Source organism: Electrophorus electricus, chromosome 13 (genome assembly GCF_041902795.1).
Source record: "Electrophorus electricus isolate QZ-2024a chromosome 13, ASM4190279v1, whole genome shotgun sequence".
NCBI lineage: Eukaryota > Metazoa > Chordata > Actinopteri > Gymnotiformes > Gymnotidae > Electrophorus > Electrophorus electricus.
The window spans coordinates 17,722,501-17,750,000 of record NC_137509.1 but is presented as its reverse complement, the minus strand read 5'-3'; the positions used below and the strand labels follow the sequence as shown (position 1 = coordinate 17,750,000).

At 43.9% G+C, this 27,500-nt stretch overlaps 1 protein-coding gene across 3 annotated transcripts in view; it reads left to right on the top strand.

Moving 5' to 3' along the window:
* plxdc2b (plexin domain containing 2b) overlaps nt 1-27,500 on the top strand; it is a 73,211-nt gene that overhangs the window by 32,106 nt on the left and 13,605 nt on the right. For all 3 annotated transcript variants that reach the window (XM_035520031.2, XM_081695091.1, XM_081695092.1), the window contains exons 2-11: nt 1-99; nt 7,270-7,416; nt 8,203-8,272; nt 15,034-15,156; nt 16,584-16,702; nt 17,827-17,926; nt 21,060-21,155; nt 21,546-21,627; nt 26,721-26,781; nt 27,400-27,500. The exon at nt 1-99 is cut by the window's left edge and continues 92 nt beyond it; the exon at nt 27,400-27,500 is cut by the window's right edge and continues 53 nt beyond it. In XM_035520031.2, coding sequence (XP_035375924.2) covers nt 1-99; nt 7,270-7,416; nt 8,203-8,272; nt 15,034-15,156; nt 16,584-16,702; nt 17,827-17,926; nt 21,060-21,155; nt 21,546-21,627; nt 26,721-26,781; nt 27,400-27,500 — 998 coding nt within the window. The remainder of the gene's footprint in view (nt 100-7,269; nt 7,417-8,202; nt 8,273-15,033; nt 15,157-16,583; nt 16,703-17,826; nt 17,927-21,059; nt 21,156-21,545; nt 21,628-26,720; nt 26,782-27,399) is intronic.

The window sequence follows — 27,500 nt, the reverse complement described above, 5'->3', positions numbered from 1 at the left end:
CGCCCCATGACGAGTAACAAGGCAAGTCAGGAGAGCTCAGAGGCAGAATCAGAGGCAGCACTGCCTGACGGAGACGCAGACAACAGCTCCCAGATTGAGGTAACCAGTCACCCAGCCGCTCCACTGTGCCAGCTCCTTCCCTTATAGCTACAACATATTAACTGGACACCTTTATTTAGAAAAACTCACAACGCATGATAAGCAGTTATATAGACTAAAACAAGGATTATATTAATCTCCAGTCCTAGAGAGCCACAAAACAGAGCAGAGTACAAAACTATGTGCTTGTAGGGTGGATCCACCCACCCTGCTTCACACTGTGTGCAGAAAAACCCAGCGCTGGCTGGTCGAGCTCAGCAGTGCCATGGCCGGCTGCTGTGGGGCAGGGTGGGATGGCGTTGCGCTCAAGAGTGTATTGCCTGGTGAAGCAGATGCAGCAGGAGGTGGGAGTTGCGAGGCAGAGAGGCAGAGAGGCTGTGCCAAGGCAAGAAATGAGAAGAAGCCTGAGAATGAGAGCACCGAAAGGTTTACACATATTTAATGAGCTTTTATCAAGGTGGACGAGAAGATTCGAGTGGATATAGACAGGGTAGAAAAGAAGCAGAGGAGAATCCATTAGCCATTGTCTCAGAATAACAAAACAGCCCTGCAGATTTAGGAACCTCTTCTTGATACTAATAATGCCAGTGACCAGATGTCTGCAGGCAGAAGGCAGCTTTTCTGGCTCAGCAGAGGGTAAATCGAGCAGACCCTCTCTATAACTGTGCGTGTGTGTGTGTGTGTGTACACCACAGACAGAAAGATAGTTTTCAATTTTGTCTCAGCAGAAGATGGTATGCTTGAGCAGACACGCATCAACCTGTACTTGACGTATGTATGTGTGTGTGGGTGTGTGTGTGTGAGTGTGTGTATGTGTGTGTGTGTGTATGTGTGTGTACACCACAGACAGAATGTCGAGGTGAAAACAGACTTGTGGCTTTGGCCTTGTTGTTCATAATAAGGACCTTTGGGAGTCTTCTGATCTTCCTTGCAGACACTCATAAAACACACACACACAGACACAAATCATGCAACTTTCATGTCTGATCTTTTTACCACACTTTCATACCACTGTGGCTGATTGTAGGTTGTGTCTGCTGTGGAGCAGACCTTGAATGCCCAGTGTGTTGTCATTTGGGCCACACAGATGAACCCACATAATATTAGAGTGCACAAAGCCTGTAGGAGCTCACAGGAGCCTCTTAAACAGATTCCATCACTGAGGGGCCACTTATTATGCAACAAAAACACAATATCTCTAGAATCTTTAGTTGTTGTTTATTATTACATTTACAACGTTTGGCAGGCAATCATAACCAGAGCAACTTACATACACTTAACAGTAGACAGCATGTGTACTACCTGGGAAACGAGCCCTTGGTGGTGTTAGTACTGTGGTCTGTTTGCACTACCAGATGAGATATTACATAGCACCATATGCCTTAACCTGATGTTACCTGTCAGGTGCCTATTTGCAGTATTTTGATCTTCTCCCAGGTCCTCCTCCTGCACACACACACACACACAGAGACAGACATACTCTTAAAAGTCTTTAAAGTCACAATAGCATGGACTGTAGCAGTAATATATTATCTCTACCCTTCCTCTGGCCTTGGAGGTTAGCACACTTGTGAAGGTGCCATTTGTTTGTCCTGTTCTTTCTGCAAAAGTAGGTCTTGAGAATCTGGACAGCCGTTCTCGGATGGTCTGTCACTACAGTGTGGTTCTGTGGTGTGTAGCCTGTTTGATCACGCTTAGACATGTTTTGTTTTCATTTTACTCCCCTTTTTCTGGTTTTATTGCTTGCATCCTTTGTCCTGGTTAGACAGACAGCTTGGCGCTTACATGCTTTTAATCTCAGATGGACCTGACTGAAACACACACACACACACACACACACACACACACACACACACGCTGAGTCACACATGTACACACCCTCACACCTTGAAGAGGGGGCCCTCTTTGTGCTAATGAGCCCACCTGCTGGTCAACAAGGAGTTCCAGATTACATAACAAACCTCCGAATCCCTCCAAACCTCTTCTCATCAGGCTGGTTTGATTCTGTCTTCTGCCTTAAGAGGAGAAAAGCAAGCAGTAAATGAGAGATTAAAAGAGAGACAGAGATAATTTGCCAGTCTTTGTTTCTGTTGGGCTTTTTAATAGATTGTCGGTACCCTTGCGGTGAGTCCTCCTTCTCTGTCTCCTGTTTGCTTCTCCCCAGCCATTCTTTTTTTCAACAAAGCGTGGTTTGTACCGGCGGATTTTAGGCTCTCGCACTGTCTGCCGAGAGCTGTCTGAGGAACGGAGGTGGAATGTAGCCACAGAAAAGCTTTGAAATGCACTCTGAAAGTAGACGTCCCGAAGGCATGCACACGAGTAGATTTTTTTAATGGCTGACCAGTAAGAGGATGATTCAATCTGTGGAGAAAATGTTGCAGGACTTGCTGTCTTGACTTCTGGTGTAACGTCCTCATTAGTCAAGACTTAAGCCTGAACGAACATAATATAATATTACAGTGTAGACAGTATAATATGTCTAGACTGACAAACAGAAGGATCCAGGCAAGACAGTACATTAAAGTGTCACTCACGGCACCTGTGGCATCAGTGCCTAGCAGAGAAAGCGAGAGGCTAAGAACAGGCTAAGAACGTCTTAAATAATAGGAACGGCAGTTAAACGCTGAAACGCAAATGCTGTACAGTCCATCAGCATACTCAACCACTTGCTCAAGAGCCACATATCTTCAAAAGGCGACGTAACTGGAATCGTCTATGGATTTTGTCATACAAGATGAGGTCTTTCTGGGTGGAAAATAAGCAGATCACCATGGACAGCAGCCAGAGAGTTGTGCATTAAGCGGGGAGTTGACATCGTTCTGCTCCCACAGCCTACTCCCACATTCATCAGCACTTATTGGCCCATGTGCCTTCAATTAGGCATGCTTGAAACCAACAGCCTTGCAAGAACCTTGCTTCATGTTAAACGTATGTGACACACACATCCATGTCAGTTATATTTTTCAAGCCTCTCATCTGACAGTCAATCCGCTCGTTAAAACAAGATCATTCAGAAAGCAGCTTTCCTTTCCTTTGCTTCCATTCATTTTATCACGCCATCGGCCTCCGGATTAAAAGTGAGGGTGTGGAATGATGGCATCGAGCTTCTCGTTCTGCTCCAGCAAGCCATAGATGAGCCATAACGAGAATCTCATCACCATGCCTGCTTTGAGGTCATCAGCCTGTAAGCTGCCATGGAACATAACCATCACAGCTTGGCCTTCCAGTACATCAAACCCCATTGATGTAGAGTTTTTCTTTGGTCACCTTTAAGATTTTTCAATTAAAACTTTGTATACCACCTAAAATACGACACGTTAACTTTGACTGTGCGAGTGATCACCTCAGATCTGTGAGGCAAAGTCACCCCTCCAGAATGGGCTTGACCGCTGCATAATTGGCCTCTAAAATGTGATCCAGTCTTCGTTTAAGACATGCCTGCAGGCCAAATCTGGCATGATTCAGGGATTTTACTGAAATTGCAAATGTTCCCAATGTCAAGCAGTCTTCCAAAAAAAAAGTTTTTTTTAATTTAATTAATTTATTAAGCTATGAATAACTGGAAGGCACTTCTAACATGATTTGTATCCTGCATATCCCCTGTATTTGTTAGCAGAATTTTTTGTTTGTTTGGGTTTTTTTTTTTTATTCAGCTTGGCTCAGACTTTACTGTTTGGCCCCTGTTTGGGGAGGAAAGTTTGGGGCCCCTGAGCATGCAGGCCTCCTGGTATTTATTTGACAAAACACATTCTTTGTTACAACATAACACAAAACAGCACAAATAACACATTTAACAAACAAAACTTTCATTTACTCAACACATTTTTACATTGCCATATTACTAAGCAAATTATTTAAATAGTCAAGGTCATGTGAAAAGTATGTGAGCTCTTATATTGGTAGTTAGAGGAACATGCTTTGGTGGCTAGTCAGTCATTCACAGCAGTTAATTTATATTTTGGGCATATTTTACTTGAAAGCACTAATTCAGTTCACCTTACATATGTCTATGAGATTGAGGTTAAGACTTTAAAAAGCCTTTCTGAGCCACTCTGTTGTTTATTTATTCATTCATTCATTCATTGCCCCGTTGGATCGTTGTAATGTTGCATTACCTCACCTCTTTGGAGTTTTATATTTTGACGTTTTCTGACTTTGGAGCACTCAGACACCCTGACATCCAGCATTCCAGGCCCTGAGGCAGTAGAGCATTTCCTCATACTCCCTCCACCATGCTTCACAGCTGGGAGCGTGTCTTGGTTTTCAAAAACAGCATTATAATTAGTCTTTCAAATGTTTCTCTTATTCTGCAGTACATTGAAAATGAGGGTCCCTACTCAGTGTAAACCAAAGCTTAAATAAAGAAGATTAACAAATTTGCCACTTAAAGAGGCAACAACATTCTGTGTTGAAGTGAAGGTAACCAAAATGTGTATGTTCATTTAGATGGATGTGTAGGTTAAAGCCACACATGAACTGATTGGAACAACACTCTATTACCCTATTTACCTCATTTACTCTATTTTTAAGCAGTCATTCTCCTAGAGGCTCACATAGGGTTTGCATTCAAAGATTTTTTAAACCACTTTTAAAAGATATGACAACACTGTTTTCTTAAATCAGACTTTATGTATTATGATTTTGTTTTATTATGACTTAAATGACATAGATGATGATTATATCACTTTTTGTCACGATCCATGCAGAAATTCAGATAATTGCAACGTTAATGCCAAAGTTAATTCAATAATAGCAAACTTCATCAACTGCATGTCTGACTTGAACATCCCTACTTATGATGCAAGACAGAACCATAACGATGGAAGCGTAACAATGAAACCATAACAATGGAAGTGTAACAATGAAACCATAACAATGGAAGTGTAACAATGAAACCAAAGCAATGGAAGCGTAATGATGGAACCATAGCAATGGAAGTGTAACAATGAAACCATAGCAATGGAAGTGTAACGATGGAACCATAACAATGGAAGCGTAACGATGGAACCATAATGATGGAAGTGTAACAATGAAACCATAGCAATGGAAGTGTAACGATGGAACCATAACAATGGAAGCGTAACGATGGAACCATAATGATGGAAGTGTAACAATGAAACCATAGCAATGGAAGCGTAACGATGGAGCCATAACAATGGAAGTGTAACGATGGAACCATAACGATGGAAGTGTAACAATGAAACCATAGCAATGGAAGCGTAACGATGGAGCCATAACAATGGAAGCGTAACGACAGAACCAGAACGATGGAAGTGTAACAATGAAACCATAGCAATGGAAGCGTAACGATGGAGCCATAATGATGGAAGCGTATCTCATGTTGTGCCTGCCACGGTACCAGCACTGTGATGTACAACATTGTAATAGTATAGTCATTATCACAGAACGTGTATTAATTTACACTAAAATTGAATAGCTGTGCAGGCCCGAGGGTTTGTCGCGCGCTCTAAAATCAGCTTCTTGCACCTTGCCCTCAACCTCGTCTTTGTAGCCTCCTCTTAGTGAGCTAGTTCTGCTCACCAGAAACACACAGCAGATAGAAAATGCCCAGGCAGAGTGGGAGATATTAAAAAAAAGGCAGAAAACATTCAACTAGCCATCTACTGCAATATCGATATGCCTGCCACAGCCAGTCTCTCATTTACAAATAGCAACTGTGAATCCAGTTCTGTTTGCCACTGTGTGGCGCTCAAATGTAGGCTGCTATTTTTTTCCCTTTTTCTTCTCCCCGAAACATTTAAATGGTTTGGGCTGAAGATGTATCTTGTATTTGCGCTGAGCGCACACACCAAGTCCTGCCCGCTTTCCTATTATTTGGTCACCAGTTTTGTTAGATTGACTCTAAACGAAATTTATACAGGACATTACTGGTGAGTGATATAGTGTACTAACAGGCTCGAATGTGTAAAAACATACACCTCTGCCTACACATGCACATATAGCGCACGCACAAAGTGATGAACATGTTGCCCCACATTCTGTACCCTTCCGGTCCTCACCTCACCTGTACCCTCATCTCGGCTCGCTCAGGCTCTCTTCTCATCTCTCACGCTGTCCCTTCAACCTCTCCTCTCTCCTGGCCTTAGATTTCCACCCTCAGCATCCAATCTGTGTTAGGTCTTCCTCAGAGTGCCCACCCCCAACACACACACGCACACGCACGCACCATCGCACCCACATGTGGGAGGAGAAACTGGGTCGAGTCGATCCTGCCTGCCTCCCTCTGCTCCGGGAGAATCCAAACACCCAGGTGCAGCCTGGGATGCCCACATAGCAGCTGCTGATCAATGCAAGAGTCATTCAGCAAAGTCAGAAAGCCCTTGAGAAATCACTGTCAAGGTCTCAGGCCCGAATGACAAACAGACAGAGACAGACTGGATGCAGCAAAGCAGCATTTGTGTTCATATGAGGGAATGTGTGCGCGTGTGTGTGTGTGTGTGTGTGTGTGTGTGTGTGTGTGTGTGTGTGTGTGTGTGTGTGTGTGTGTGAGGTTGTTGTCATGCAGGAAATAATCTATAGTGATATATACAGTTGGGATTTCAGGTCATTCAAGCAGGACAGCCCGAGAATATACATAAACTAAAACTGCAAATTTCTGTGAAGTGTTGTGCAGGACACACCAGCAACTGTAGAAAGCATGTTGTTGAGGTTATTACCAATAAAGGAGTATTAATACTACCTACTAGAAGTTTCTGAGAGGATTATGTATTAATGTTTCCATTAGTAATGGGTTATGTACTAATGTCTGTATTAGTAGTGGGTTTATTAATATATGTATTTGTAAAGGGTTTATTAATGTATGTATTAGTAATGGGTTTATTAATGTATGTATTAGTAAATAGTTTATATATTAATATATCTATTAGTAAAGGGTTTATTAATGTAAGTATTAGTAAAGGGTTTATGTATTAATGTATGTATTAGTAAAAGATTTATTAATGTTTGTATTAGTAAAGGTTTATGTATTTTTTTCCTCAATGACCTTAATTTAAGATGTAATGGTGTAACATTGCTCTATAAAGTTCATTTATAAAATGTTTGTGTGTGTGTGTGTGCGTGCGTGTATGAGCATGTGTACGTTTGTGTGTGTGGGTGTGTGTGATCTAGGCAATACATCGATCTGACTATCTGTGTTTTTTCTGTCTTCAGGAAGACACGGATCACAACTACTACACATCAAAGACCTATGGTCCTAATGAGCCCATGAGCAAAGAACTATGGGTAAACATTGATCAAATGGAAAAGGAAAAAGTGAAGATACATGGAATTCTGTCCAACACACATCGACAAGCAGCAGTAAGCACACACCAGTATACAAACAGATATGCACAAAAATATACACACACCAGTGAAAAACCAGAGACAAACACAAGCACCACACAAGCACACAACTGACTGTTCCCTTCATGTAACAGTTTTTGTATAGATTACTGACACTGTAGAATGTTTAATCAATTTTAAATTAAACATACTTTTCTCTTTGTGTGTGACCATGGTTTCTCATCAAATACTGAAACGTAGAATATTGATTCAGTTTTAGAATACTCTGTGCAGTCTGTTTACACTCTTGACTGTGTGGTATTGGGCAGAGATATATGTGCACTAAATCTAAAAAAAAATATCAGAATGTCCCAAAATATACCAAGGTCTATGTCCAAATGTCTCACAGCATCAACATGTTCCCTTGCACTGTGCTGGGAAATGATTTTGGACCACTGCAGTACAATAATGGCAGTGTGTTGTTATATCTGCAGAGCTTGCTTAGCATATTATCTTTAGCCAAAGAAAGGAAACCACAGCAGAGAGGCTTTTACCTTAGCTACAGAATAAAAGTCACCTTTACTCATGGACTGCGGGGAAAGTGACATTTGCCCTGGGGAAAAAGATTTAGTCTAGAATTAGTCCTCTGGGTCATAGGATCCCTTATGCTATGTTTACAATTAGTTGCTTTTTTTTTCTTTTCTCAATCTTCCTCTCTCTATTGCTCTCCTTTGCTCTACTTAGATTAAATGTCTCAGTAAAATATGACACCAATCTTAACTTTACTACCATAATATTTTATTTCTGTTCTGTCTCACACAGCGAGTCAACCTGTCTTTTGATTTCCCCTTCTATGGGCATTTTCTGCGGGAGATCACCGTAGCAACAGGCGGTAAGTGTACCACACTGTATGGTACAGACACATCTTTGTGCATTTGTACATGTATATGTATATACAAGTGTATGTTGATGTGTTTGAGGACTTCCAAACGAAGCTAGTACTGAGGTTAATACCAGAAAGCAGGTAGAGCACTGTATAGGGCAGTAGAGCACTGTATAGGGCCGTAGAGCACTGTATAGAGCCGTGGAGCACTGTATAGGGCAATAGAGCACTGTATAGGGCAGTAGAGTACTGTATAGGGCCGTAGAGCACTGTATATGGCCGTAGAGCACTGTATAGGGCAGTAGAGCACTGTATATGGCCGTAGAGCACTGTATAGGGCAATAGAGCACTGTATATGGCCGTAGAGCACTGTATAGGGCAGTAGAGCACTGTATAGGGCCGTAGAGCACTGTATAGGGCAGTAGAGCACTGTATATGGCCATAGAGCACTGTATATGGCCATAGAGCACTGTATAGGGCAGTAGAGCACTGTATAGGGCCGTAGAGCACTGTATAGGGCAGTAGAGCACTGTATAGGGCAGTAGAGCACTGTATAGGGCCGTAAGGTGTTATTTGCTTTGACAGAGCTCATCTGTTTCAGTGGGATGACTTAGTAAGCTAAGCCTTTTCTGGCCTATGGGTTGTCCTACTTCTGGATCCTGTGTTCTGTGCCAGACAGAAAAAAGATGCATTATTGAATAGCTCGCCTGACAAACAAATCTGCCTTACGTCATCTCCGTTCCTGTCTTCTCTGATGCTCTCCAGCTTTTCATCCCTGATGCCGAGTGGCAGGCAGAATCAGGTTGGGCTGACTGCAGAGTGCTTGGAGTTTGCAGCAGCCGGTCACCTCCGTAACACCTCTGACTTCTCTCTCTCTCTCTCTGCCTATGCCTCTGCCTCTGCCTCTGCCTGCTATTGCTGTACAAGAGCTGCTGGTGTTATTGATTACTCTAAGTCATTTGATACAGCTGGTCACTGTGCATTCATTCTCATCAGCATGGAAGTTGTTTGCTCACAAATGACCTTTTTGACAGAATTCAGTGTGTTGACATAGTTAGTAGTACATGCCTGGGTATATTCTTGTATTTGTCTATGCCTGGGTCTCCTTTCTGTTTGTACTGGGGAGTTTGACTGATTAAGTACTATAGTGTTTAGAATACCAGGCTTCAGAGTAGGCTACACAGGCACACTTTTAAAACCTATGTGAAAGCTCTCTAGGCTTCACTGCTATAGGGTTACAGATAGACACTACGGTACCTGACCAAAGGTATGTGCACATCCTCCTAATGATCAGGTTCAGGTGTTTCAGCCACACCCATGACTAACAGTGTTTAAAATCAAGCGCATGCGATCTCCGTAGAGAAAAGTGACATTTCTGCCCTGCTTGAGCTGTCCTGGTCAACTAGACATGCTTTTATTGTAAAATCAAAGCATATGCAAACTCACAGAACAGGACTACCAAGTGCTGAAATCTCCAGTACTCTGCTGCATCACTCCTTAAAGAGATCCACACTGCTACTGGAAGCAGCAAGCACCAGAACTCTGTGTTGGGAGCTTTATGAAGGGCTGAACAGAGGTACACATGCCTAAGAACACTATGTACAATGCAAAGCATTGGCTGGAGTTGTATAAAGCACACCAGCAATAGTTTGCTTCTGCCGGGTGAATCTGGGTTTGGCAGATGCCAAGAGAACACTACCAAGGTAAATGTAAAGTCTGGTTGAAGAGGGATAATACTATTTTTAGGGTTCAGGACTACATTTTATGGCATTTAGCGGACACTTTTATCCAAAGCAACTTAAATCTTGACACAATTTGAGGGTTAAGGGTCTTGGTCAGGGGTCCAACCAGCAACCTTCTGATTACAAGTCCAGTACCTTAACCACTGAGCTCTCATCCCAGGACTAGGTCTCTGTAGTACCAGTGAAAGGCAATGTTAATGTTACTGCATACAGACAATTCGATTTTCGACAATTATATGCTTCTAGCTTTGTGGAAACAGTTTGGGGATGGCTATTTCCTGTTCCAGCATGACTGGACAGGAAAGTGAGATCCATGAATACATGGTTTGACAACTGCCACAGAGGAACTCCAGAGGCCGGAGCATTGACCCCTGCAACACCAAACACCTTTGGGATGAATTGGAACATTAACTGTGAGTCAAGCCTTCCTGTGTAACATCAGCGCCTGAGTTCACAAATGGTCTTTTGACTGAATGGGCACAAATTCCCATTTGTGGAAAGCCTTCCCAAAACAGTGGCGGCTGCTAGAGTTGCAAAGAGCGGGGCAACTCCTAATTAATGCCCATAATTTTGGAATAGGGTGTCCAACAAGCTCATATAGATGTGGGGATCATATACTTTTAGATGTGTCCATATATTTTTGGCCATTTAGGTTAAAAATATAGCCTTCTAGTTCATCTGTGGAAACAAATCTGAAAACCCTTGGCATGTTTAAATATAGGTAAATGTTAGATAGTACACATACAAATGGATAAATACATGCTAATGATAAATACATGCTAATGTATTTATGCTAATGTAGTTATGCTAATGTATTTATGGCCTGTTGATTATACTGGCTCATGGAAACCTTGTGTTGTCCCCTCAGTCTGAAAGCTCTTTCACTGTTCATTAATTAATGATTCAGTGTTCATTAATTAATGTTTGTTAATTCATGTTTTTGTAAGCTTAGCTTAAGCTTAGCTTGTCTGTTAGATTGTAATTTCTTTTGAATTGTCATTTTTATTTATTATTCCAATTGTGTTTATATCTGTCATGCCTGCAGCAGCACATGGCTGCATATGATTGTTCGCAGTGGGACGTGGGAATTGGACTGTACAGAATTGACAGCTGTGAGAATATCACATTCTGTGCAGTTGCTTTGCAGTTGTGTCTGTGGTCAAACCTGGCTGGCAGCTTTTGAAATTGAGGTTTTGCTAAAAGAAATTGCTCAGTTTGTGGTTTAGAGCCATATGTGTGTATTGATGCCGGGCAGGTCGCTGAATTGGCCTTAAACTGTGAAGTGTGTGTGTGTGTGTGTGTGTGTGTGTGTTACCTTTATGGAACTATGACAAATGATGATTATATTTATTTTGTGCAATATATAAATTCAAAAGGATGAAAAATGAAAAAATCAACGCAAAGACAGAAAGAGGAATCTACTGCTATACATCTGAGTGTCGCAGGCACGAACACACACATATCTCCCCTCCTCATACCCACACTCACCAACGAACACATACCCAGTTGCATGGCTCTCTCACGCAGCAACACACGCCCACACATTAACACACTCCCACACACTTACAGAGTCAGGGGGATGTAGGTTTTATTCCTCATAATAAGGGTCGTTCACTCTCTCCCTACAGATCTTTGGTGAATAATAAAGTAATGACCAAGCTAAGTATGCACTTCCTACTGGAAGCCAGGCTCACACACAGTTACACACACACGGTTTTGTGTGTTTATTTCAGTTGGTCGTGTTTGTGTGTGTTGGTCTTTCTGTCTGTTTGTTGTAGGTGAACTTCTGTCCTAGTGTTGGGGGTTGCATGGCATTGACAATCCAACACTGTGATGATAGCACTACAATTGCTTTGTGATTTGCAACATTTAGTAAACACTGGATGGTTGGTTAGGATGGTTAAAGACTGGTCTCCCATCTGGTCTGCATGCAATCACACATTGACTCATCAAAAACCCACATCTGGAATAGCTGGGAATGGTCTTGATGCTTGGCGCGCACACACAAAAAAAGTCATTTTGTTTGACGGCTCATTTGTGTGTTGCTCCCCTTCTGCAGTGTCAGTAATTTTGTAATTACAACTGAAAAACAACATATTGTGCCCAGCTAGCCATAGATAGTCTGTGTGCAGGGAAAGTCCTTCTTATTTGTTATTGTACATTGTCATTCAAGTCACAATTAATGACATGACTGAACCAGGAATGATCAATAAACCACAAGGTCAGCAATTGAAAGAAGCTGTCAGATCAGCCACATTTTAATCACAGCTTCTCTGCATTTAACAGGTCAATTCATTTGCATGTAGCGTTTAAAGATCTCTGTTTCTTTATTAAGTTAGGTCCAGCCAACTCTCTGAGGGACCAGCACCTTACGTGTGTGTGTGTGTGTATGTGTGTGTGTGTGTGTGTGCGTGTGTGTGTGTGTGTGTTCACGCACGTGTTTCTACACTGTGACTCGTTCCTAAAGTTCTCTTATATGAATATAATTCTTTTATCAATTCTGTTCCTTCCTCACGTTTTTTTAAAATCCCAGACCATATTCCCAGGCGATGTTTGCATGCGTCGGCTGTCGCCAGTGAGCTTTGCATTTTGTCTCGTCTCATGTTTGTTTGCGCAAATGGGGGGGGGGGACCGGAACCAGATGGAACCAAAGGCAGGCCGGCACTGCGATAACACGGTCCTGCGCTGCCCGAGAGGGGTGCGGAAAACCGCTCTGAAGCAAGCAGTGAGGAACGGGGGTAGATGGAAAAACAATGTCTACCACCTCCACCTATACTTGCCCTCTCTGTTAACCCTGATCACCCCCCACCCCACCCCATTACCCAGGAGCTCATACTCTTTAACCTGTAAGGATAACTGTGAACAAAAAGGGGGAATGGAATGGAGATGCTGTTCTCAGATCAGCCTAAACCCCTGGAAGCAAGCTTGAGCAGGAAAGGCACCGCATGACGTCGTTTGGACGGCGGAGAGGCTGCAGCATTATCGCTGCTTTACAGGAAAAGACAAAGCACAGCCGGAGCGATGGATGTCTCTCGGGTCCAGCTCTGCTGCTCCACCGGAGAATGTTTTGAAGGCAGAAAAGCGTGTGTGGGCGAAAATATACAGGTGCAGGCAGTAAGACAAATGCCCACTCATACAGAATGTATGTGCATGCGTGCGTGTGTGTGTGTATATGTGTGTGTGTGTGTGTGTGTGAGAGAGAGAGAGAGAGAGAGAGAGAGAGAGAGAGAGTGTGTATGTTATCCAGAGGAGAGTAAACAGTATACCTGAGTCTGCCAGTGTCTTCTGAGTTAGCCCAATGCAGCTATTTTGGCTGCTACTACACTCTCACACACACACACAAATTCTATGCATATTAAACTATAATTTTCTGCTTAGTGTCCTTTTCTGTATTTATTTCCATCTTTTAATTGAGGACATTGCATGGTGTTTAGTAGTAGCATACATGCCGCAATGTTTACTGACTAATAGGTCAGTAAACATGTTTTGACTAAAATAGAAAGCCATAGTCACCTAACAAACTGCAGTGTGTGTGTGTGTGTGTGTGTGTGTGTGTGTGTGTGTATGTGTGTGTGCGCGCACATCAAGTTTCAAATGTTTCTAAGTTGGCGCAGCACTGCCCAGAAAACATTTACATGTTGCTTCACTTCCTATATAATTCCCTCATTCTTTAACAGCATATGGTGCCTCTAAATCAAATGATTCTAGTCAGTTTGTCTGTCCAAATGTAAGCTATTAGCATGCCATGACTCCCACAACTACAGCTGCCTCTGTTTTCTTCCGGACTTTTCAGCGCATTGCTGACATCACTGCCCAAGTCCTCAAGTCACATTTGCTCAAAAACAGCAAGGCCAACGATCCTTCCCACAAATCCACAAATCGCTCTCACTCGCCTGTAAACGCCTGCCACAGCCCAGTCCCACAGACCTGCTTCAGGTTGCATTCTGAACGCGTCAAACGGTCCACGTGGGGCCGGGTGGTTCTGAACTCGGGCATCTAAATATGCGGAAAAAAGAAGGAAAAGAAAAATAGAAAGAAACATTCGTGAGGAATCTCCTGCAAGCAGGCACATTTCAAGATTCTGTTTATAGGCTGTATCTTATGTCTTTCAGCATGCGGATATATACTGTACAAGCCAACATTGATTCATTCATATGGGTGCATGTGGAGCTAAATGTAATTTTCCGGAATGGGATCTGAGAGTTTACACGGTTAATAAGTGAATCGCGGGGGGACCAGGCTGACCCTCCATCTGTCAGGATGGAGAGATGATAGCAGGAGCAGGTGGCCAGGATCTTTCCCACAGCCTTTCCTTCTCTCCCAGAGGTGTCAGCGGTGATCACGGCTGACATTCACACAAACCCTAATTAAACAGCTGGAACATATCATCACCTTTCTAACTTCCGGTTTCCGTACGAGGAACTGTGTTACAGTTGCTCAGGCTATGGTTGTGTCATTTTGAGTCAAGTCTTATTGTTAATTATTTGTGGCCTCTTGTTGACATTCTGTGTCAACCCTCGAGTTTTAAAAAGGCACTGTACAATATTATTATTATTATTATTATTATTATTATTATTAATAATATATTATTATTGTTGTTATTCTAGATGGGGTGATATATTCATTTGATAATTAATTTTTTAGCTTCCACTAGACGTAATTAGACATACTTGTTGTCTAGTCAAGGGTGATGCATTGAAGAAAAATATCTCTGTCCTTGTAGTGATAGGACCTTGACATTCCACATTTGCTACATTTGTTTGAGAGACGGCAGGCTGGCCATTTGCAGGAGTGATTTCACTTTCAATCACCCCTTTGACTTTGTCTGCTGGAACGGCAGTAGTTAGAGACGCCCGGGAGAGAGTCCGGGACAGACTGGGAGGGGGAGGACCAACTTGACTGGATAGGGAAGCTTAAAATGGCAGTGAACAATTTTATTGTTGTTGTGGTTGCTTAATCTAATCAAATTTGAGCAAAATGTTTAGTATCTTATTTGTGTGTGTGTGTTTGTGTGTGTTTGCATTACAGGCTTCATTTATACAGGAGATGTGGTTCACAGAATGCTGACAGCCACACAGTACATCGCCCCACTCATGGCGAACTTTGACCCCAGTCTGTCCCGCAATTCAACAGTCATTTACTTTGACAATGGTAAGAGCCATGGGCCTCTGGTTCTGAAATCTCTGCTTCTTTGAAGGCCAATTCTAAGACATTACATTTAAAACCTTTTGTGTATACCCAAAACAGATATTGATATAACCGCATGTGACATAATACATCCATTGGTGTACAAATTAGGTTATTTGTCAGGCTAGAGAAGGGACAGGCTTCTGGCCCCTGGAGGTTTAAAAGTTGAAAGGTCGCGGTGCACAGGGACGGTCACCTTACAACCTGTGGATTAGACATTACACTAAAATGGCATTATAACAACAGGGTATAATGACAATATTACCTCTATAGTTGTCTACAGGCTCCAGGTTCTGTTTTGGTCAGCTCTGCGTACTCAGAGGTTAACTGACCGCTGGGAATGTGTGTGCTCTGTGCAGTTGTGCCTCTTCGAAACGATGACCCGTTTTTAAAAATCGGCAATGTCTGCTTTTTTTTGTTTATGCATATGCATAAGTTTGTGCTGTTTTCATACTTATTTGCATAAAGAGTCTTCACGAGTTCATTACAGAATATATTAAAAGCATTTAACTAACACCTGCATTGTGAAAGGCCAATAAAATTTGACACCATGCACATGGTAAAGGACTTCAGTCAGCTGAAGTCAGCGTGTAATGGTGGGTGGCGAAAGTGATGGATTACAATTTATAATTGCCTGTAAAAAGTATGGCTGTCTCTCAAAGTACATCAGGTCGGCTGGACTTTGAGCACGACACAAGTTCACCAGGTTCTCCCAGAGGTCATTTTATATGCAGACCCGTTACAAGGGTTTGCTGTGAGCAACAGGAAGAGCAAAAATGAGCAGCGATGGGCAATCCCGAAGACAACAGTGGTTTAGGGTGAAAGGTGAAAGGTGAGAATGAGCCAGGCAGACAGTCCTATACGAGCTTTAGCAGCTGAAGACTGTGTCAGAAGCCAATGTTATTACTACAGAAGACAGACAAATGTCCTGTGGGCACAGGAGCATCAAAACCAGACCACTGGCAGAGAGGACAGAGGCGGATTGGACGAATGATAGCGCGCCGTCTACTGCGATAAAGCCCGCGTCCTGGCTAAATGCGTCTGGCAGGTTTTCACTGCTTCGGTGGCCTGCATCGTCTCTTCGCTTCTGCCCCGTTGAGGGTCAGGTGCAAAGGGCCGTGGGCAATAAGAGCGTGCAACCATCCGCTTCACAGCAGCCGTCCGGCCCAAACGGGCCTTCATGGTGCGTCCTTCTGCACCATGCGTCTAGTGTCATAATCCATGCCCAGGTGAATTCATATTCAATGGGCAGCTGGTTATGGTCAGTGTGTGTGTGTGTGTGTGTGTGTGTGTGTGTGTGTGTGTGTGTGTGTGTGTGTGTGTGTGTGTGTGTGTGTGTGTGTGTGTGTGTGTGTGTGTGTGTGTGTGTGTGTGTGTATTTGTTGTTTAAGGCACTGCTCTGGTAGTTCAGTGGGACCATGTACACCTCCAGGACTCATTCAGCCTGGGTAGCTTCACCTTCCAGGCCACACTGCACAGAGACGGCAGAATCGTCTTCGCCTACAAGGAGGTCTGCCACTTGTTTTCGTTCCTCTGTGTTTAAAGTGCTGGGTTTTGTCTTCATTTGGCTTCTCTCTGGCTCTCTCGTCTATTAAATATGCTTCTTCTATTTCACCAAATACAGCATCTGTCTTCTTTTAAAAGGACGGTTTGTGTATTACTTGTATATCTTTTCCCCTCTTTTTCTGGCATCCTGGCTTCCTTTCTGATTGCCTTCTCTCTCTCTCCCTCCCTCCCTCTCTCTCTCTCTCTCCCTCTCTCTCCCTCTCCCTCTCTCTCTCTCTCCCTCTCTCTCTCTCCCTCCCTCCCTCTCTCCCTCTCTCTCCCTCTCTCCCTCTCTCTCTCTCTTTCTCTCTCTCTCTCCCTCTCTCTCCCTCTCTCTCTCTCTCTCTCTCTCTCTCTCTCCCTCCCTCCCTCCCTCTCTCTCTCTCTCTCTCCTCTCTTTCTTCTCCTTCGGTCTCTAATTACACATTTCTCTCAGTATTAGCTGCTGAGCTAATAAAAATAAAGCATCTGATCTCCATAAGATGCCTCCATAAGATGCCTCCATAAGATGACGCCGGAGTAGTCATTTCATTTCTCCCTGATTAAAAAGGTTACTGCAAATGTGTCTGCATCAGTCCATGGCTCCACTATGTTGTCAGTCTGCCCAGTGGTTTTGGAAGCCCTCACCATGCAGGGGTGCTAGACGTCTATTAGCCATCGTGAAAACACTGGCTGAAACACTTTTGACCCGAAGGAGAAAAAGGAAAAACATTTCTGCTATCTTGCTATTTTTGCTATTAAATTCAGAATACATTTAGTAGCAGTAAATTCAGAACTTTAGCACGGCCAGGATGTCTAAAGTGTCTTTTAAGGGAGGGTAAATAATTTATTCCAAAAATCTGAAACACGTTCACCATAAATTTGGGGTGTAGATTAATGGTGTAGATTAATAAAATATGTTGTATCCAGCCTTCTGTAGTTAGTTTAGGGCAGGAAGTGGCCTAGTGCCTGGTAAAGGTGAAAGAGCACTGTTAGGCTTCAGCTTCCACGATCAAAGCCACCAGTACATAGCCCTAAACTGAATAATGTATTATTATAGTCTGTGGGCTCCAAGATTCAGAGTGTTTACTGGTTATGTTCCTGCCTCAGGTTCCTATCCAGATTGCCAAGATCAGCTCCATCAACCACCCCGTGAAAGTGGGGCTGTCTGACGCCTTCGTGGTCGTTCACAGAATCCAGCAGATTCCTAGTAAGTCTGACGCTTTTCCAAGGCCCCTGACTGCCTGCGTCTGTGGAGCAAAGCACAACTGCAGGGCCACGGGAGATTGCTTTTATCAGAGGATTAAAACATCGTTTCCCAGATAAGGGCTCGAGAGAAATAAGACGAAGATGTTTGAACACTCATTATGAGTTTTTTTAGACACTGAGTAGATGTAGACTAATTATTGTCATGTACACTTGATAATAATACAAGTCACCCATGCATGACTTTTTCAACACATTACAGAGGGAGTCATGGTTTCTTTGTGTTTCTAACAGAAAGCAATTCCGCAGTTCGTCATGTGAAACTCGACTTCTCACTGCAGACTTCTCACTGTTGAAAGCACTGGGCTGAAAGACTGTCTCTGTGGAGTTATTTCAGTGGACTGATTTTAAAAAATATATATTTCTGAAAAGACAGAATGTTTTAGGCTGCACATGGTCCCTTCATTTTTAAAACCCTACACCAAAGCAGACCATTTTATCTTCCAAAACAATAGGCACTGAGTTGTCAGCATATTTTAGCAGTGCACACGGGCTCAAATGAGCTCCGAATACGAGCTGCACAGTGCGCTCTTGCCGCAAGTCCTAACGTAACATTCCTGTAACAGTCCTATTGTAACATCCCTGCTTCTGACTGAAGTTAGCTTCATGGTTCATCAGAATGTGCTCAGTTGCGATCTTCTCCTTTGTGAGCTGAAGTCCAACTCGCAACTTCTCCACCCAGTTGGCTCCGGGTCGGATAACCAGCTCACAGCCCTTGTGACTGCACCAGCATTGCCAAAGACATTTCATTCCTCAAGTTTTTGTAATTACCCAGACGGACCGTACGCTCAGACATGGTTTTCAGGAGTCCAGACACTCCGCCCTGCCGGGTTATTGCTGTTATTATTGCTTACTTAACACGAGTGTGTGTCTGACCCTTAGCCGTGGTAAAGTGAGCACTGTTAGCCCACAGACGTTTCAGATGTTGGGTCACGAGGGTGCTGGCATTTGGGAAACTTTGCCATGGCTCTAGAGTGCACTGCCCATCTTAATACATGTGAGCAGTCCAAAATGTTATTTGCTTTAATGCTTGCGCAATTTGCATCTCTGGAGAACAGAGAGCCACAACAATTCCAGGCACATCCAGCAGGAATGGGTCAGGAATGCGCAATTGATCAAACACAGCTCTTTTTAGGCATCACTGCAGTACTAAAAGGGCTGTTTGTGGCACTAACTGCTGTGCCATAACCAACCCTAATGAAATACTTTTGATCAATTCACATTACAATATTATTAATTTTAAGAATGCTACCATACCTCATAGAGGTACTGATCTTATGAAGCTACCCGAAAGGGCTTTTTCTTCTTCTGTCTTTTTTGACAGACGGTCGCCACTGAAGGGGTGCGAGACGTTAAAGTCTCTCTAGCGCCCTCAGCTGTATGGTAAGGTAACTTCTAGCCCAGCAGGAGGTGAGCCGCGCTGATTTTAACCGTGCCTGAGTAAGGTGAAGAAGAGGCGCTGTGCTGTGACCGCTGTCAGAATAGCATGAGTTGAAGTTCGATATTCACGGAAGTGGTAGGCGGTGATACCACGTGTGCATGCATACGGGTGTGTTGTCAGTCTGGAAAGGGAAGCATTTGCATCTTTTGACTTCACTCTGTCTCCTGGTTTGTGACAATAACAGAAAAGAGAGTGAGAGAGAAAGAGAGAACTTTGGGCTGTTGGAGAGAGAAAGACTTGCAATGCATCAGAACTGCTGTTTGCTGTTCCCAATTAGACTTTGGAAACTGCTAAAACACCTAACAGCATCAGGATTAGGCGCACACACACGCGTGCACACGCACAATCAGAATGCCAGCATTCTGGAGAGAAGCCAGGTTACGCTTCACAGACTGACCAGGTAATTAGCTACAGGAAAAGCCTTTTAACCCAGTGCACATCTGCAGCCTGAACCGACCACAATTTCCTGCCCTAAAGCTATCACAGTAGCACATCCACCTACATCAGAACCCACACACCTACCCACACCACCTACAAACCACCCACCCACATCTGCCTTCAGCAGAACCCACACAAACACCCACATCCACCTACATCACCACCAACCCACATCCACCTACACATAGACCCACATCTACCTGCACTAGAACCCACACACACACCCACATCCACCTACATACACACATCCACCTATACCAGAACCCACACACACCCCCCACATCCATCTGCATAATTCCAAACTTGGGCCAGGTGTTCTCAGTTTGAGGATTAAAAGGTGTCTTTCAGGATCATCGTCTATCTGCATGGACCACTGCATCCACGTCCTGTTACCAAAAGTGTGGCTGTATACAGTGTTACCACAAACACAGGTAACATTGGAAAGCTTATCACCAGGGGTGGAACCGTGGCTTAATGTGAGTGTAAAGTAACAGGAAGTTTGGCTTTACTGGACCCAGAAAATGGATGCTGCGTGGGCAGTCTGATTGCTGTTCTCGCACACACACACACAGACACGCACAGCCTAAAACACAGCCTTGATACCATGTGAGCACACTCGATTCCAGGTGGTTTGGGCAGTCATTAAATCATTTAACCTGTGTGAGGACGGCGGTTTGAGAAATTAGAGAATACAGCTGTCTGACACACTCACACAAACACACACTCAAACTATTTGTTACTGGTTTCTTTACTGTATAAAGTCATCGATTTCTCCAGACCACTACTCGAGCTAATTCAACAACTAGTGTTGAACGTGTTGGATGGTTTGCGCAGGAGACGTCACAAATGACATGCGTGCAAGACCGTGGGGGTGCGCTGCTGAGAGACATGAGCAGGCGGAAAAACAAAAGTAACTCTCTCTGTCAGTTACATTTTCTGTCAGTATCTGATCTTAATTATACTCATGGAATTTGTGGTGTGCGTGCCCGTGTGTGCGTGTCTCTGTGTGTGTGCGTGCGTGCGTGCGCGTGTGCGTGTCTCTGTGTGCGTGCGTGCGTGCGCGTGTGCGTGTCTCTGTGTGTGTGCGTGCGCGCGTGCGCGTGTGCGTGTCTCTGTGTGTGCGTGCGTGCGTGCGCGTGTGCGTGTCTCTGTGTGTGTGCGTGCATGCGTGCGCGTGTGCGTGTGTGCGTGGCTTCAGACGTCCGGAGGAAAACCATTTATGAGTATCATCGCGTGGAGTTGCTCAAAACCAGGATCACAAACAACACAGCTGTGGAGATGACGCCACTGCCTAGTAAGATAATAATCACTTTCTTTCTCTCTCTCTCTCTCTCTCTCTCTCTCTCTCTCTCTCTCTCTCTCTCTCTCTCTCTCTCTCTCTCTCTATCTATCTATCTATCTCTCACATATACTAACATACAAAGCATTCAAGAAGTCTCTCTCTCTCTCACACACACACACACACTACTCTGCAAAAACAAGCCAGCACATCTGCACAGATGAACAATCCACAGATTCACACACTGTAGTCTGCAGTCTGTCTGCTAGACTTTCATGGGCTGTGAATTGGCTATATTGCAATTCTGGTGAAGTTCTTCCTTTTTGATTGTTACATCCTGTGTGCCTGCTGCTGCATCCATCTCTGTCTCCCTGCCTCCAACTCGCCTCCTCCGCCCCAACCCAGCCTGTCTCCAGTTCAGGAGCTGTTCTGCTTGCATCGCTACAGAGATCAACTTCAACTGTAGCTGGTGTCACCGACTTAACAGGTGAGTACGGTCCGGTCCATCACCTTGTCCCCGAGGGAGCCGCCCGAGGACATTACTGAACCAGTGTGGGGAAGGACAGGGCCTTTCTGCTCACTGGCTTTAATCTGCCTTGAGCACTTTCTCGTGTCTTTGGGATCGCGGCTGACACTGTCACGCCGTCTGTCCAACCCCCTCCTCTGCCTCGCCTGGGACATTTCCACTCAACCCATCACTCTTCCCAGGCCGCAGGGTGGGTCACTACCAAGGGAGCACTGACTGAAAGGTTCTTCTTGTGTAATCGGATCTGTGGCTCCATCTCCATCCATCTCACCCTGGTTTTTCTCTCTCTCTCTCTCTCTCTCTCCCTTTGTCTTTCTCTGTCTTCTCTCCTGTTATTTCACACATTTATTCTGAACTTGCTCATTCATGCTCTGTTGCTTTCTTTGCGAAGGGCCTCCTATTTTCTCCTATTTTCTCCCCCCACTGGCCCTCCTCTAATCTCCTCATATCTCCTCTCCTTTACCTAGCTTTCATACATCTCTCTCGCCTATACACCCTCTTTGTCTGTCCGCCGTCTCTCACAACACACACACAGACTGGCGCTCATGCTGTGAGCGAGACCCCTGAGCGTATAAGAAGCGTTTCCTTTAGGATACTGAGTGATAGCCATGGAAAGAGTTGGGGGTGGTGGTGTGGCAGTAGCACTGTGAAAACCCTTTTTATGAGAAAAGGGTTTTGTCAATTCTGTCCAATCCTTTCACGTGTTTTTATTCATTCTTTTATTAAGTCTGTCTTTTCGTTCTCTGCGTCAATCCAAATTGTTTTTTAAATCTGATATTTGATCGATAGGGAGATTTTTTCACTGTCACCAGTGTATCAGAGCAGAGACAGTTCTGACTGTAATAACGTACTGTCATGGAAATAATTCATTGAATCCATTAATTCATATAGAGCACTGTTGCTACTAGTCTTTTATTCTATAGGATCACACTCAAACCTCTACTGTAATTCCAACTAAAATTAAACTAACATGCGCTCCTGCTTAACGAAGCCAAAAGTTGAGTTTTCATAATCAGGCGTGGTTGCCATGGCAAACTTAATACCCGTACCTGCGTTCAAGTTCAAACGGCCCCAGTAACCCACATAAGAGGCAAATGAAGACGAAAAGCAGAAATCAGCAGCCCGCTTGGCTGACATGTGCCCTGGCAGAGAGGTGGAGTCGGAGAGAGAGCCAGTGAAAGAATGGACCGTGTGGACAGTCATGCACACAACTCATTTGCTTTTAAAATGGAAGGAGTTTATTTACATGCAGGTCCTGAGGCCTCGGACAATCTCCCGAGAAGTCCCTCGAGACGACCTCTCTCTCTCTTCACCTCTCTAGCTGTCTCCTGCCTTCTTCCTGTCTCCCCTTCTTGCTTTTAGTCCGTTGGAATCTCTTTACTTTTAGACGCGGTTTTTTTTTTGCTGAGGAGCCTGTAACTTTGCCCTAACCCACACTGCATCTCCAAAATTTGGCCTCTGCGCTGGATAAGAGATCACGGTGTGTGGAAAGTCACAAGCACTTAAACACCACTGCAGTAATTACAATCCCCTTTACTCTGACGGACATGGGCTTGGATTAAAGTAGTAAAATCATCTGCTGTTACAGCGGGCTGCAAGAGATACTAATAAACATTGCAGTCCTCGTTGTGTGTGAGGAGCCGGAACAACTTTGAACAGTGAAAATATAAAAGCAAAGGGCTAAAGTACTAGTTACCAGAAGCTCCCAATTTCTAAATTTCCAAATTTGAGGAAGACTATTTCATTGTGGATTCAAAACAAGATTACAAGATTCTAATTAAGTAACTGTAGTATGATTGCAAGAAATTAAACTGTAACGTGTTGCAGTACTTTGTAACAGGGAAAGTAATTAGATTGCAGTAACAGGTTTGTACTGCAGAATTTGTTCCACACCCACTAAAAGTGTAAACCCATCCCAGTAACAGTGTAAACTCACCTCAGTAACAGCGTAATTCTATCTCAGTAACAGTGTAAACTCACCTCAGCAACAGCATAATTCTACCTCAGTAACAGTGTAAACTCACCTCAGTAACAGCATAATTCTACCTCAGTAACAGTGTAAACTCACCTCAGTAACAGTGTAAACTCACCTCAGTAACAGCATAATTCTACCTCAGTAACAGTGTAAACTCACCTCAGTAACAGCGTAATTCTATCTCAGTAACAGTGTAAACTCACCTCAGTAACAGCGTGATTCTACCTCAGTAACAGTGTAAACTCACCTCAGTAACAGTGTAAACTCACCTCAGTAACAGCATAATTCCACCTCAGTAACAGTGTAAACTCACCTCAGTAACAGCGTAATTCTACCTCAGTAACAGTGTAAACTCACCTCAGTAACAGTGTAAACTCACCTCAGTAACAGCATAATTCTACCTCAGTAACAGTGTAAACTCACCTCAATAACAGCGTAATTCTATCTCAGTAACAGTGTAAACTCACCTCAGTAACAGCGTAATTCTACCTCAGTAACAGTGTAAACTCACCTCAGTAACAGTTTAAACTCACCTCAGTAACAGCATAATTCCACCTCAGTAACAGTGTAAACTCACCCCAGTAACTTTGTAAACTCACCTCAGTAACAGCATAATTCCACCTCAGTAACAGTGTAAACTCACCCCAGTAACAGTGTAAACTCACCTCAGTAACAGCATAATTCTACCTCAGTAACAGTAACCTCACCTCCGTAAAAGTAGAAACCCACCTCAGCCTGAGCTGTGTGTTGATAAAATACAGACGTTGTACTGAGTGCTCCAGGCCATGAGATGACCGCTCTTGCTGCTGGCCTGTGCTCTGCTGAGGAGATATGTGGTTGGAGCACTTAAGAATGCAAGGCCACTTTTATTTAGGTGGAGGTTAGGTTGAGGTTGAGGACACTTGGTGAAATTGAAAGCAGTGCCAGAAATTCAACTGTGATTTTTTTTGTGTGTGTGTGTGTGTGTGTGTGTGTGTGTGTGTGTGTGTGTGTGTGTGTGTTTGTGGATATAGAGGTCCATGTTTGTGTGTAATGATGTTGTACGCCAAGTTTCTGGGTCAAGTTTGCCTGTAAAAACTTTACCTAATAATACTAATTCCTCCTTCACACTTTGTGTCTTCTCTCTCAGACACACACACACACACACACACACACACACACACACACACACACACACACACACACAGAGCCTTTGTGTGCAGGCCTGTCAGAATGGCAACCAGACCTTCTGGTGCTGACGTTTAATCAAGGCAGGCAGTGGAGTGCTGATTCAGCACCATGTCACACGCGAGATGCGCCTCGGTCCCTCTCGCTGTAGTCCTGCGTGCTGACCAAGCTGTCATTACCGTCAAATATTGGTGGTGTAGTTCTGAGTGGAAATGTGACAGGTATAAGAAAGGTATTATAATCATTTTAATGGACTGTTCAACCACAGGCAAATGAAAATGACATAAATAAAAAAATATGCCCAAAAAATTTATTAAAAATTTAGCTCCCACTGCTACTGAGTGCAAACAAGGCCCGTACATTTGCACGCATTACTATGCAAATGACACAGCACAATCCAATCACATTTAGGTATTTAGCTGCACAGCTGAGCGGGGTGGAGACAGGCATCTTTGAAGACTGAAAATTCTGGTGGGAGTTTGCCAGTTGATGCCAGATTTGGATTTGTGTGCTCTCAGCTGAGAACACCAGCCAGCCAGAATAAGCCTCTTTTTGATTTGACCGTTGTTTGTGTGTTTTTCCCGCATATGTAAACAGAATTGATTAGGCATACCAAGTGGTAGCTACAGGCAGTAAGACTGGGCTATTGTACCACTGACAAAATGAACTAAAAAATATAAAAATATCAGCATGATTGCTGGCTAACATTTCAAACAACCCTGTGGGCCAGTGTAAGGCTTGTTATCAGTACAAAAGCAAGCTGACTTCAGTGCCTGCATACCCGCATGCAGTCAAACCCTCGCGACACACACACCCTCGTAACACGCCCATCCTCGTAACGAAGTTAGCGAAGCTCCCGTAGTGTGTCAGAGCGAGAGGTTGCATTTCCTTTCAGCCCTCCGAGAACATGAGGGAGAGAGAGAGAGAGAGAGAGAGAGAGGGAGAGAGAGAGAGAGAGAGAGAGAGAGAGAGAGAGGAGAGAGAGAGAGAGAGAGCATGTTTCAGAGAGGGGAGGCTAATTAGAAGACGTGAGGTATTTGTGGGGAACTAGAAGCAACAAAGCAGGGACACAGGAAAAGTAGGAATGCCTAACGTTCTCACCAGTATCCTGACACCGAGAGAAAGAGTAGCGGTAGAGCGAGAGAAGCAGAGAGATGTTCTCAGAGTTCTACATTCCTGTTGTCATTCTCCCTGATGTATGCAGTGCATACTTGTCATTCAGTACCTTCTGTTCTTTGTTGAAATCTGGACACAGTCCCACACTGAACCTGAAGCAGGGAGCAGGGCTGCATTCCGGAGCTTTCCACAATGTTACGGCGCATTCCGCACTGCTTTGAGTTCAAGACTACACAGTTACACGGTTATACTAATATTTCATTGTTTTTGAAGAACCTGTCAGGTTTTGGTTAATTCTGCGAGAAGTCAACAGAACATGTAGAAAAGGCAAAAAAAAAAAATGGACTTCAATACTTAATAGCATTTGTTGTCTCAAACCAGAGTGATTACATTCTCTCTCTGTCTTTCTCCCTCGATAGATAGATAGATAGATAGATAGATAGATAGATAGATAGATAGATAGATAGATAGATAGATAGAAAGACAGACAGACAGACAGACAGACAGACAGACAGACAGACAGACAGACAGACAGACAGACAGACAGACAGACAGACAGACAGACAGACAGATAGATAGATAGATAGATAGATCTTATTTGGTTGTATTGTGCACATGTCGCTGTTACTCTCTTTCTATGTCTGATTTCTAACTGACGGGTTATTGTGCCTGTCTGAGTAGAATCCAACACTCATTTTACTCCATAAGTAATTAGGCAATGTGGAAAAGTGGAGTTGCTTTATTGTCTTGTTAACGGCTTCCTCATTAGTGATGCTAATTATCTGTCTTATTTCAGATGTTCCAGTGGCTTTGACCGCCATCGGCAGGACTGGGTAGATAACAGCTGCCTAGACGAGGTGTGTGCGTGTGTGTGTGTGTGTGTTTGTGTGTGTGTGTGCATATGGGAATGCACCTGGCTTCTTACTAGGTCCAAATGGTGCATGTCATCATTTGGTTCATGGAAAGAAAGGACCTGCAAACCCTTCTATTGGCTGGAGTGTCCCTGTGTGTGTCCATACGCACACGTGTGTGTGTGTGTGTGTGTGTGTGTGTGTGTGTGTGTGTGTGTGTGTGTGTGCATGTGCACATGTGTGAGTCTGTGTGCCTGTGTGTGTGTGTGTGGGGGGGGGGGGGTGCATGTTTGTGCATGTGCATGCATGTGTGACCGTTGTCAGCCAGAGGAGGATGGGCCCCCCCTCTGAGTCTCGGTTCCTCTCAAACTTTCTTCCTCACGCTCTAGGGAGTTTTTCCTTGCCACTGTTGGCCTTGGCTTGCTCACTGGGGGCTTGGACGCAGACATTTGTGAAGCTGCTTTGTGACAACATCTGTTGTAAAAAGCGCTATATAAATAAATTTGATTTGATGTGTGTTCACAGGTGTGAGTGTGCACACATGTGTATGTGTGCATGTGTGTGTGTGTCCCTTTGCATGCTTATTTGTGCTGATGTGTGGTCGTTTTCCGTTGGCTCCTTCAGACAAAAGATAACACCTGTGACATCATCAACACCACTCAGTTCCAGTCCTCAACCACAGCATCAGTCACCAAGGCAACCACAAGAAACAGAGCTGCTACTGA